Source organism: Conger conger, chromosome 8 (genome assembly GCF_963514075.1).
Source record: "Conger conger chromosome 8, fConCon1.1, whole genome shotgun sequence".
In the NCBI taxonomy this organism is placed as follows: domain Eukaryota; kingdom Metazoa; phylum Chordata; class Actinopteri; order Anguilliformes; family Congridae; genus Conger; species Conger conger.
This window is the reverse complement of record NC_083767.1, coordinates 41077918-41090950: the sequence shown is the minus strand read 5'-3', so window position 1 is coordinate 41090950 and position 13033 is coordinate 41077918. Positions and strand designations below refer to the sequence as shown.

Sequence of the window (13033 nt, the reverse complement as noted above, 5' to 3'; positions counted from 1 at the left end):
TCTCTCTGTCTGTTTGTGAATGCGGGCTCTGCTAAAAGCCTGGTATGAATTTGGGGAGCTCATTTTCCTCCGAGCGTTTGCCTGCAGTGTGCGTTTGGGCTGTGTTGGTGGAGGAAGGCATGTGACTACCTTGTGACACCAGTGTGACCCCTCACTCCCAGCATCTCAGGAGTCTTAAGATGCCCTCGGTCTCTATGGCATGTTTAGCATACGGGATACTATGGAGATGTTGTGCAATGTGATTCCATTATTATCACAGTAGGACGCCCCCTGCACAAACCACAGTACTGTGCTAGTCTCACAAAGTGTTAAATGTTCTCGGACAACTTAGCCCTGCCACAGCACTTTTTATGGGAACCTTGCCATCTGAAAGTAAACTAATTGTTTCCAGTATGCCATAGACTCAATATGCAATATGCAGCCTGTGCTTAGGAATTAAATGCGATTAGCAAGGTAATTGGAAAGTGCTTACATTGATTAGCACAAGAGAGGGCTCTGATTAAAACGGCAGTGTACTATGATTGGCTGATTAACATGGAACTGTGCTCTGATTGGCTGATTAACATGGCACAGTGCCCTGATTGGCTGAAGCAGCAATTGCAGCTTCCACCCGCTGGGAAGATTCAAGACATTCCTTAAATGAAGCAACCCGGCAAGAACCTCATCGATAAACTGCAGCACTCAGCCAACACAACATGTCCCCTGGGCTATGCAGGGGAGAGTGAGGAGGGGTCACAAAGCAGGGTTGCTGACTTAGCTGGATAACTGCACTGAGTAAAACCCATAAAGCAGGGTGACTGAGTTAGCTGGGTAACTGCACTGAGTAAAACCCACAAAGCAGGGTTACGGAGTTAGCAGGATAACTCCACTGAGTAAAACCCACAAAGCAGGATTACTGAGTTAGCTGGATAACTGCACTGAGTAAAACCCACAAAGCAGGATTACTGAGTTAGCTGGATAACTGCACTGAGTAAAACCTGGAACATTACTTTTTACTTCAGTCCAAGTTCCAGATTTGGGAGGGTTCTGCATTTATCCTCAGTTATCCAGCTAACTCTGTACTTTTGACACAGGAATTGATGTTGTTTCCAGTACAGAGGATTGTATTTGCCGTTAGCCGACTTCTTGAAGTTAGTTACAGCACTATAATGGCAGCATTAGTCTTAGTAGTCTGCTTTTGTCAGACAGAAAATACAAATGGCTAAAAGCCATAAGCAGACAAAGTACAGCAAGAGCAGGTGGACAAAAGAAATTAACTGGAAGAATTACCGGGACTAAGTCGCCGAGGGAATTCAATACAGAGCAAGCACAACGAGAAATCGACAACTCAGCCTGTTTAACTGCCCTTCCTTCAGGCAGAGACCAAAGCCATTTTCCAGTACAGCGGAAAGAGAGCAAGATAAATAAATGAAACGGCAAAATAAATGTTTCACAGAGCGGGATAAAGAAGATGCCGTTTCTGGAAGGGTTCCTCTGCGCTCGTAAGGGGCGTCGCTATGGCGAACGGAACGTGGTGGGGGAGCCTCAGAGAGAGCCCAGACTTGGCGGTACGATGGCGGTAGTGAGGCGTGTGCACGGACGTCCAGCAGAGTCTGTGTAGCGAGCCGCGTTAAATGAGGTCATCAGCTGCCGCATTACCTCCGCCCGTGATTGGCCCTCCCGAGGTTCATCCTTTCTGCCTGAGGTAAGAGACTCCGCTGATGAGCTGAAGAGGATCCTGATCTCCACTGCTGCGGTCAGCCATCAGAGCAGCAATGCTGAGTCTAAAACACTTCAATCAGCCACAAAATGGCCGCCTAGAGCTCCCAGAACGAGCCTACAGCAACTTCTGAGGGTTTTAGTATGCAGGTTTTTAAAAGAACAAAATTTTCTAAAAGATATACAAGCAAACGTGACGCACCCTGAAACTTCAACAGAGTTATCAATATCAAAAAATGATGCAACCACACCATGAAGTATCAGCACAAACATCTCACTGAATCGGCGTCATAACAAATTACTCCCATCAGTGCAATTAAAAATAAAATAGCCAGTAGCAATTAACATAATTCTGACATGAATATGTCTCTCGCAGCCTTTGAGCTATTTTAACTCACTGAGTCTGTTGCTTCTGTAAGCCTATTGTAAGGGGAGATCAGAGGAGCTGAAGAGGAGAGTCTTATGTAAGAAGCAAACTGAGGAAAAGCACTTATTCTGTGACACCAGTTGGGGGGAAAAGGGCTCTTTTATCCCCGCTCCCTGTGAGGCTGGAGTGTCCTCGCGGGGCGTGGAGCCGTGGAGAGGAGCTTCAGATCTGCCCAGAGGCCGAGGAGGCGAGGGATCACTGGCCGCTCGCTGTGTGAAGTTTCCTCCGTGAGGGGCACGCGTAGCCAGGGTCCTCCTCTCTCTAGCTCTTTCTCCCTGGCCTGCCACTCCCTCGGCGCCCGAGCGGCGAGCGGCAATCCACAGACCCCGCTGTGAAAGGTTCCCGCGGGCCGCGTCCTTCCCCACGCTGCCCAGCCATGATTACACGGGCCGGGCGGCGGGAGCTGGGGGCAGGGATCTTTGGAGACTTAGGCTCTGGGGGGGGGGGGGGGGGGGGGCTGGAGGAACAGCTGGGAGGTTTGTAGAATGGGGGGGGGGGGGGTTGTTGACGCTGCAGAATGTCAGGGAGCTGCCTCTGAGCAACTTCCTGTTTGAAGAAGTCAGCCTCAGACTCTCTCCTGTGTGCTCTTATGTAACCCACAGAGGCCTAGTTCTGAGGGAGAGAGAGTTTGTGTGTGTGTGTGTGTGCGTGTTACATGGAGAGAGACAGAATATGTGAAAAACAAAAGAAAAAAGCGAGAGTGACAGACAGGGAGAGACAGTGCGACTGCACCTTTGTTAAAATATTAAATTCTCCACCCTTTGAAGGTTCATCTCCTAAGATGACTAGACATGTTAGCGACCGGTATGGGTATTATAAAATATTCTCATCATGGAGACAGTGAGAAGCTTCTCCCGTATTTCATAGTTCAACTCAAGGCTGAATGTAGGTCGATCTAAACCAGGTTGATCTAACAGCCATGGGGAGCAACTAGTGAAAACACTGACCATACCCTTACAGGAACTCAAAGTCCCAGCATACATCTGGACCCAGAGCACGAGGGGCAACTGGCGAAGGAGGTGGTCGTCTTCCCATAGCTTCCCAAGGATCCTGCCACATTCTGGGTGCGGTCGTGGTCAACCAGCAGCTGCCCGCAGAGCTGGCGGCATTCTGGGACAGGTCCTCGTCAAAGACGCGGGACACACCCGCTGGCTTTTCTCTGATCAGTTTGGATATTCGATATTCGTTTTCCGATAGCGAGGAGCGGCTCAACGGGCCCGCTGCTTGTCCTCCGCATCCGCTATCGAGCCCGAGTGGGCTGATCGATGTCACAATTTAAAATCCATCCGGACCCAAATTCCGTCCCGGAGTACCGCCCGAACGCAAGCGGAATCCATATCCCCGGACAACCTTCATCCGTTAAAAAAATCGTCCTCTCCGTTGCTCATTTCCTGACGAAAGTTCAATTAAGGACCCACTTATGAAGTGATGAAAAGTTTGGTCTTTCTGTAGAAGCCATTATGTTTTAGTAATATATGGTCTCTGAGCAGAGAGCTATTCAATAATAAAGCAGTCCAGGGAAACCCAGGCCAGAGCTGTAATTATTATTTTACTGCTAACAAAAAGCACATGCACAATTTTTAATGAAATGCACACATGCCTGTATGTGTGTGTGTGTGTGTGTGTGTGTGAGAGAGAGTGTGTGTGTGTGTGTGTGTGTTTGAGTATGTGTGTGTGTGAGTGTGTATATGAGTGCGTGTGTGTGTGTATGTGTGTATGTATATTAGTGAGAGTGTTTGTGAACCTGGCTGAAGATGCCGGTGTGTGTGTGTGTGTACCTGCTGAAGATGTCAGTGGGTGTGTGAGTGTGTGTGTGTGTGTGAGTGTGAGAGAGTGTGTGTGTGTGTGTGCGTGTGTGCGTGTGAGAATGTGTGTGTGCGTATGTTTGAGTATGTGTGTGTGTGAGTTGAGTGTGTATATGAGTGCGTGTGTGTGTGTATCTGCTGAAAATATCAGTGGGTATGTGTGAGTGTGTGTGTGTGTATGTGTGTATGTATATTAGTGAGAGTGTTTGTGCACCTGGCTGAAGATGTCGGTGTGTGTGTGTGAGTATATTAGTGAGAGTGTGTGTGTACCTGCTGAAGATGTCGGTGGGTGTGTGAGTGTGTGTGCGTGAGTGTGTGTGTATATTAGTGAGATTAGTGCATACCTGCTGAAGATGTCGGTGGAGATCTTCTCCAGACACAGCAGGGCATCTGTGATCTGGTGTATGGCCTCCTCTCTGCGAAGGTCGGGCTGGATCAGGGGCACAGAGTACACCTGGCCCTCCAGGTAGTGCTTCTGGGTCATCCTGTGGAGCCCAGCAGATATGGACCGCTCTTAATACACGTCACACACACAGAGCCCAGCAGATACAGACTGCCCCTAGAACTCAATGTATTTTTCCACCAAAATATTTGGTTAACGACAAAGCATATTACACAGCGATAACACAGATTCATTCCGGTTAGTTATGGTTATGTGCAGTTTATGGTTGCTCAAATCGAGCTGACCGGGGGAGAGACAAGTCTTCTTTACGTTTGGCAAAGATTATTACCCACTAGGGATAAGAAAATGGAAGGTTGTCACAGAAAGAAGAGCAAGGAGGATTTGCAATATATGTAGGCAAGATCTTCCATCAGAAAAAATTTAATATATCCAAGTTTGTTTGGATCACTTTGTCACTGGTAAGTTTTCTTTTAATGCGTTCTATCATATATGCATTCTATCAGTGAAGTTCCCCCCTTAGGTCTTTGTTTTCTACTTTCAACCATCCAACCTTTATCTTAAAAAATATTGACTAGGCACCATCATAATATTTTTTTAATGGATGCCACGTCACTTAGGCCATTTACGTCACGTGATTAAGAATGATCCATAGACCATAATCTATAGCAGGGAACAGCAACTCATGGTCCTCGGTGGCTGAGAACTGCTGGCTTTCCACCCTCCCTTTACCTGGGAGTCAGGTATAAAGACAGACAGGCCAATCACTAGCACCAATTACCCGGGAGAAAATAACTAACCTGAACCTGATCCTAGAACTGGATTTGGATAAGAGGGCCAGACTTGATTATCCCTGATCTATAGCCACAGAACCACTCCATATCCACTTGAGAATTTTGAACTGCACATTCTAACCTTTCAGCTACCATTCCTGCATGAGTGGCAGTCACTCAAAAAAAATATTCAGGAAAAAAAAGATCGCCTTTTAGACATTAACCCCAGAGAAAGCATTAAACCAAAGCTTGCACAAACTAAAAGCCTCGCCCATAGGTCATCTTTGGATGCAGGGCACGTCCAGCCAAACTTTTCTCCTCACTCAGTGTAAAGGCTGTTAAAGGACATGGGGTAAAGACTCTGGCAGGGGTACTGCTCTGAGCAGTGTGGAGTTATTGAGTTCTCTTCATCCAGGGAGATTACTGCACAGCTCAGTAACACTGAGGAGCTCAGGAGGGCGTTGCACTAGAGCACCAAAAACCTGCACACACTGCAAAAAAAAGACTGTCTTAAGAACTGCCTTTGTCTTGTACCGAGACTTAAAATCTTTTTTTTCGTCTGTCAAGTAGAAAATATCAGCTTGTTTTAAATTATGGTTGCCCCCATTAGCAAATCTTGAAGTGAGTCAAACTGTCTCACTTCATTCACAATATTTATTTCTTCCAAAAATGTAATAGAAACAATATTTTAAGTTTAAATTCGACTTAAATACTTGCTGTGATACTTATTTTTTGTTTTTTACAGAGCAGGAACACAGGAGAAAGACCAGTCAGCGGTGGAACAGCCAAGCTTCATGTACTCCGAAATGGCCGTTATCCTATAGCAGTGGTAACCAACCCTGTTCCTAGAGATCTGCCATCCTTTAGGTTCACTCTAACCCTAAGAAAGCCCACCTCATTCAAGAGCTAGAGATTTGAGGGCCATTGAGCTGCTAATTAGTAGAGTCCGGTGTGTCAAATTAGGGTTGAAATTCAAATATACAGGATGGTAGATCCCCAGGACCAGGGTTGTTGACCACTGTTCCTATCGGCTACTGTAAATGACTCACTGCTTCCAACCAATGATCGTGTTCTTTGGAAAGACCATTTTTAAAATTTTGTATGAATAGTTCAAAGCATATGCTTTGAGCCAACCACAGTGCTCTGTGAAAATAATGAGGTATTATGACTGATTGATATGGGTAGTGATTAGACAGCTCTGTCCATTCAGAGTTTCACAGAGCCTCGCACGTCGCCCGGGAGATGAGTGTAAGTGAATCAGAGCGGGCTAGCCTGCCAAGCACTACATCAACAGACGCAACAGTAATGTGTCCAAAATGAGCAGGAGGAGCCGGAGTCTCCGAGACGAGCTGGCAGACGCCTCCCTGCGAGTCCTCGGCTCTCCCCCTGCCGACGGAGGTGCTAGTCTGAGTTACCTCGGCCTTATTACGCCGACACATCTCGCCAAACACGGCGCTGTTGATCCGGGTCCCAGGTTCACAGAACACCGTAACAGGTTAGGGTAGCGTTTTATAGATTCCTCCTCGATGTTCCGATTTCGTAGGCCACATGCAGGGAGAACGCCAATAAGAGCTGCTGAGCCAGCTCTCTGAGATTGGCTTCGCTGGAAATGGAGGAGACTAGGAGCATTTATGTCAGAACACCACATGGAATGGATCTGGTAATTAATTCCATGTGGTAATGTAATACAAGGAGTATCTCTGTATTACTGGCTGTGGAAGATAAAAAAGAGTCTGCCCTCCTTTGGTATTTTTTGCTGTATTCTGACAGGTAGGAAGCAGGGCAGAGGGTAACAGACAGAGTAGAGACCACTCCGACAAAGTGCATTATGGGGGTAGTCCGTGCTTTCTGACCCCCGCGTACGGTTCGAGACCGGGCCTCAAGCGCCGCCGCACACGTCTCGCCTGGCCGTCTTTGCTCTTTGTATTCTCCGGCTGGCCCCATTCAGCCGACGGGCGTCCATCATTTCCAGACGGCGGAGATTAGCAGGTGTCCTCTGACGCGCGTCCTGCTCACGCCCGCCTCGCGTTCAGCCCACAGCCCATCAGGGGCGCCGCTGTCACACTCCGCCGGACACGACAAGAACACACGTCTGGAGGAAAGGTGTCATTCACACCGGAGAATATTAAAAAAAAAAACCCAAAACACCGGCCCTTACAGACGAAAGTCGTTCTCGGTGGCTATTTCAGATATGCTAATGCGGTGAGAGGCTCGTGACGAGGCTGCAAGTTCAAGCCCTGAGGCACTGCAGATGTGCTATTCAGCCAGACAAACCACCCGAAATACTTCATTAACTTCCCACCTCTATCAAGCTAATACAACAGAAGTCAATGCAAGTGTTTAAGTGAAATTCAGTGAATTCACACTCAGGTTCATTGGTGCCAGGTAGCACAGACTGCCCTGTGTCGCTCACACAGACTGTTTTAGCTCGCTCTTAGAAAACTTTATTATTTTTTTTCCTGATAAGAGCGAAGGTTCAATCAATGCACAGTAGCTTCCGTTGCCAAGGAAACTGCATTCGCGGTTTTCAGTGTGCAGAAACTGACTCGGGGCTTGGGAAGGGTGGGAGCCGCACCACCCTGTGAGAGGCTAATTTCATCACCGCGACGTGATGCCAGAGGTCTCTCCAGAGGGACATTAATCACTCACAGGGAGGGAGGGGGGGGCAAGGATTAAAAACACAAGGTACAACATCAAAACAATTTAAGGCCTTTAAATGAGCTACACTCAATCTCAATCAATTAAGTGCAGAAATTTCATTAATCTCAAAGTATTTTGATGCATTTTTAATGCATTTTTAGTTTGCTGCTAAAACCAAAAAGGAATTCAGTATTTTAGTCTTATGTTTAAATGCAAAATCTTTTTTCTGTTACTTTTTTTGGTAAATAAGACAAAAGGTTGCCAATGAGGTGAGACAGTTTGACTCATTTGCCATTGCAGTAAGAAAACTTCACTTGTCAAGCAATAAGTAACTTAAACTTAAGATAATAATTTTATTTCTACTTGAGAGGGATAAAATAACATTCTATGTCTCACTACAAGACTAAAACACAGAGAGACTTTTTTGCCATTTTCTTTTCTGTCAAAGTCAGTGATTTCAACAACAGCGGAGGGAAGGAAAACACTTCTGTTGCTACTCAAATGAGATGCATTGCTATTTGACTGAAGACAGTCCCTAATCCAAGGTACACCCAAGCTACTTTTCTTAAATCGCTGACGGAATTGAATTTGCAAACTGTCACTTTTGGCCCATTGATTTGCGCAGCCATTGAAGCGTAGCTAATGGCTATCGAGTGGCAAAGAGTTGCTCTCGGGCTCGTAGCGACAGATCCATTGCGGTTTCTCACGGCTGACTGTGACAACTTCCCCCATGGGACACACAGGACCTTCGTTTAATCACGCCGCCATTTTGTTTCCAAAAGCAGCCCATGATTTGCATGTAATTTTCATGAAACTTCTTGGCCTTTGGACACGAGGTAAAATGGAGGATGCTGACAATGTCAATAATGGCTAATAGGAAATTCAAGTCAAATAACCTGGAGGGTGTACAGCACAGCAAGAGAGATTAGAATTTGCCAAAACACATAAGAGACTAAGCTTAACTCGCAGAAGAACATACTTTGTTTTTTTGCACTGACTCACACTCAAAATGAAAAACTTTTAACTCCCTGTGGAATTAAACAGCAGAAGACGCTGGACAAATACAGTAACTACTATTAAAACAATTTCAGTCACGATTTAAGTATTCTCGAAATTGGCTGTCAAGGCTACACGCTGAAACACTGCGTAACTACCTACACACTGTACTGCATAAGGTGTCGAGAAGCAAAGACAACTCGTCTTGCAAGCACATAGGAGCTACAAGTCAATTTCAACCATGGAAAAAAAAAGTCATCAGGATTGCATTCACTGTTTGGATTCATCAGCTCAGTACACAAACAGATGGCGATGAAATTAGCATTCATCATCAGCTATAACTCAATACATCAATGCTCCACACTCACCGATCTTTCTGGTATATTTACACAGCCGAGAATGAGATCAGCCATCAAGATGTTTCAGAGATCAGTGAATCCACGCCATTATTATTCTAAGAGACGAACCCAGGCTGATTCGAAAAAGCGTTTCTCACGAATAGCAGGGAGGGAGCTATCAAAGAAAAGACACAAGTAGAGTGAGCTCTGATCACCAGAGTGATCCTTCAACTGAAACAAACAATTAGGCTACCGTTCCATGTTCTGTACATTAAGCTAGGCACGTTAGTGAGTAAACATCAGGCTCTGTCGCAGTCGGCCAATTATCGTATAAGTACGATGACTATGGCAGGATGTATACAGCACAATACTGAAAGATATGCAAAGCTATGTACGGAGTACCAATAGCATGTCATGAACTGATTGGTTGCAATACTTTGTGAGAAATGGCAAACAAGAAACCTGACCTTCATGGATTATGTGCATTTGAGAAAATGACCCTTGCTGTTAAAAGAGTTTTGATCCTGAATCATCATTCAATGTCTGGATGGATGTTGCCCTGACTGTCAACCAATAGGATTTGGCTTAGCTACATCAGCTGCTGGACATGACTAGAACAGTCATGTTGTTGAGTGATTAATGCACAGGACTGATATGATATGTGTGTACATCCTGACCACCCAGGGACCAGGATCTGCAAATGAAAACACAGGGCTCCTGCCTACAGGACCCTGATATATTCCACAGACCACCAGGGAAGCCACACAATGCAGCGGGATTCCTACTGGAGATGAAACCAGCTCATGTAATCGCACATGCGCTTCCTGAGTGTTTTGGCAGCAGCTTATTTGTGAAACAAAAATAATTCATGAAGCATTATGCTAATTCCACAGCATTTGTGCATTAAAAATAGTATCAGTGGGTTTTTTTTCCCTTCAATTAAATTAGGAGTTATTTTTGGAGAGTACTGTCTACATCATCTTTGTTGTTTTCCTGTAATTTACATTAAACTGCGGAGTACATCAGAATCAAATGTAATGCATTTTCCTGTCAGTATTCTCAAAATGGCCGACAGACATCTTTGTCTTCTTTGAACAAAGACACATTTCATCCTCAAGTTTCAAGTTGGCTGCTTGTAGAATGCCTGGGGTCGCTCATAAAATGTCCTCTTTTTCTGCTTTTCGCAAGACATGTCCGTGCTCATCTGACTGCCAGAATTAGCATTCGCTGAACACTCAGGTGATGGCAGTGGAAGAAAGTCGTCCTGGCGCCTGACTGCTGACGCACCGTTCCACAGGGCCGTTGGCGAGAGGCAGGGCTCAGACGTGACCACCGCCAAGCCTTTGAGCTTTCCGGAACATTCCGGAAAGGCAAGTTCAATTACAGCCGGCTGGTGATCACGCGGCGGCCGCCCGCTTCAGAGAGAGAGGGGAGACGAGCCCTAGCGCCCGGGCCCTGGCAGGAACGAGCCGTCCGCATCGATTATTCACCGCGCATTACGCCGCTGGAATGACCGCGGCCAAATCCCGAGCGCGGATACGGCCGTCTACAGGCAGGAAGCGGGAAGGAGAGTTATACCCCTCACCTAGGCTCCGTAAGTCAGGAGATAGTGACCTCACCTAGGCTCCGTAAGTCAGGAGATAGTGACCTCACCTAGGCTCCGTAAGTCAGGAGATAGTGACCTCACCTAGGCTCCGTAAGTCAGGAGATAGTGACCTCACCTAGGCTCCGTAAGTCAGGAGATAGTGACCTCACCTAGGCTCCGTAAGTCAGGAGATAGTGACCTCACCTAGGCTCCGTAAGTCAGGAGATAGTGACCTCACCTAGGCTCTGTAGGTCAGGAGATAGTGACCTCACCTAGGCTCCGTAAGTCAGGAGATAGTGACCTCACCTAGGCTCTGTAGGTCAGGAGATAGTGACCTCACCTAGGCTCTGTAGGTCAGGAGATAGTGGGCAGCGACATGGAGATTTGCAGCAAGTGAGCTAGCTAGTGAGACAGGCAGCCTCTTGTCTGTCCAGTGATCAAAGCCTCACAAATGCATACTGACATGTTTGAGAACTTTTTATAAATTTTTTTTTTTTTTTTTACCTCCACACTGGGGCAAATCTTGCCATGGTCACTTACAGTTTATGTTTGCTACAAAGCCCTTCCTAGACTTAACAAAAAAAAAGAAGAAATTCAGGGGGGTAGGTTAAATGGCTGCTTGCTTTACCATCACTGCAGTCACCACAATGGCAGGGAAAGTGACTGAAAAAGGAAGTGAAACGAAGAGCATTAAAGCGGTTTGCCGCACATGGCAGCTGCTTTAGTCGCATGGCACTCTAGTCTCTAGTCTCATCCTTCAAATGTGATGCAATGCCATATGAGGTGCTGCTGTACTTCTCCAGTGTAACCCCCACCTTGGAACCCTTTTTTCTTCCCGCATACAACTTCTGCGCTAACTTAGCAGTATCAAACGGAAACGTGAACCAATCAAACTAGCCATGAATCCACACTCGCTGATTTGCTGAGCAGTTTCACTCGTCAGACAGCCGGTTGGGTTCCTTGCCCCAGGCGAACGGGAAAGCGGTTGAACCCTGCTCATCCTCTCTCTCACACTCTCTCACTCTTTTACTCATTCATGTGCTGTGTTTTCAGAGGCCTGTTAGCGCACGATTAGCGGTTAGCGCGTTCATTATCGTACATCGCGTCGCCGGCTGAAAGGACAAAACGTGGCTCCGTTTGATGTGTCCTCCTCTCCATCGGAAGCAGAAGCTGGGGGGCTTAGACTGAAGCCCCAAACAGCGCGCAGCTCTGGATCTCCTCCACCCAGGAACTGGCGGAGGATCAGAACGGCTCCCCTGCGCTTTGATACCGGGGCACACACGCGTGCTAAAAGGGTGGCCTTACTTCACAGGTGCCCTGCGAAATCCAGATTACCGTCTTGCGTTTTCTTCTTCGCTTCCCGAATGTATATATTTTTTCCAGCGGGTTGAATACTAATTTGGAAAGGACAGGCTAATCTCCCTGAGCTACGAAGCCACAGGCGAGACACACAACCTTTTCACAAACAAGTTTATCAAACAGCGATGAGACCTGCACCTGAGGTGGCCAGACGGCGAGAGCACGACGCCGTCTGGAAGTGGACATTTCACAGAGCGAATGGGAAGGACGACACGGCTCATTACTCTAGATTCAAAGAGCGAGTGCATCACTTAGATGTTAAGTGATGGCACAGCCCGACCAGCATACCACCTAAGCCTCCTTTTCATTCAAGAGAAACCCTGCATCTAAATTTAAACCGTGTGTATATGACAGGTCCACTGTGTAGAATTGACGATGAAACTTTCAAATCAGTCAATACGTTTCTCGATTTAAATCTCACTATACTACAAGATATACAGGGGGGGGGGCAAAAGTATGAGACCACTGAAAATGCTTCTATTTTGCAAAACCTGATGATTCCTTTTTAAATCCTAAAACTTTCTGTTTATTTCCAGAATTACATTAAAAAAACCTGCCAGATTTGGTCAATGTGGTCTCAGGCTTTTGGACCGAACTGTATAATAACCAGACAACCTCTGTGCGGGTATTTTTTTTAGACTTATTGCAGATTTCCAATTTCACTTTTGGAACATTTTACCTCATCATCAGAAGAACTGCAATAGTCTTCCACTTCCTGCTACAGTGACCTTTCACCTTCTCATATCAATCCATTCTCTTCCTCCTTCAGTCCACTTTTCCAATGCCACCGCTTGTTAATTAGATTTTTTTCTTATTCAAGTTTTGTTGACACGTCTGTCAGGGAAAGTGCTCTGTCCGAGCCCCTTTGGGCTTTTGTTTCACTTTGCTGGAACATTCTTTTCAGCCCATGTTCACGTTTGCTGCTTTTATTCTTTACCTTGTGCAAAACAAAAAAACATCTCAAATGGTTTTTCCAGATAAAATGAAGGATAAATAAAAATCTATGTTAGAA

The 13033-nt window shown here is 46.2% G+C and overlaps 1 protein-coding gene across 2 annotated transcripts in view; it reads right to left on the bottom strand.

The window, feature by feature from the left end:
• The window catches only part of wash1 (WAS protein family homolog 1), a 40654-nt gene that overhangs the window by 21649 nt on the left and 5972 nt on the right, over positions 1-13033 (bottom strand). For both annotated transcript variants that reach the window (XM_061251430.1, XM_061251431.1), the window contains exon 2: positions 4275-4415. In XM_061251430.1, the coding sequence (XP_061107414.1) occupies positions 4275-4415 (141 nt within the window). The remainder of the gene's footprint in view (positions 1-4274; positions 4416-13033) is intronic.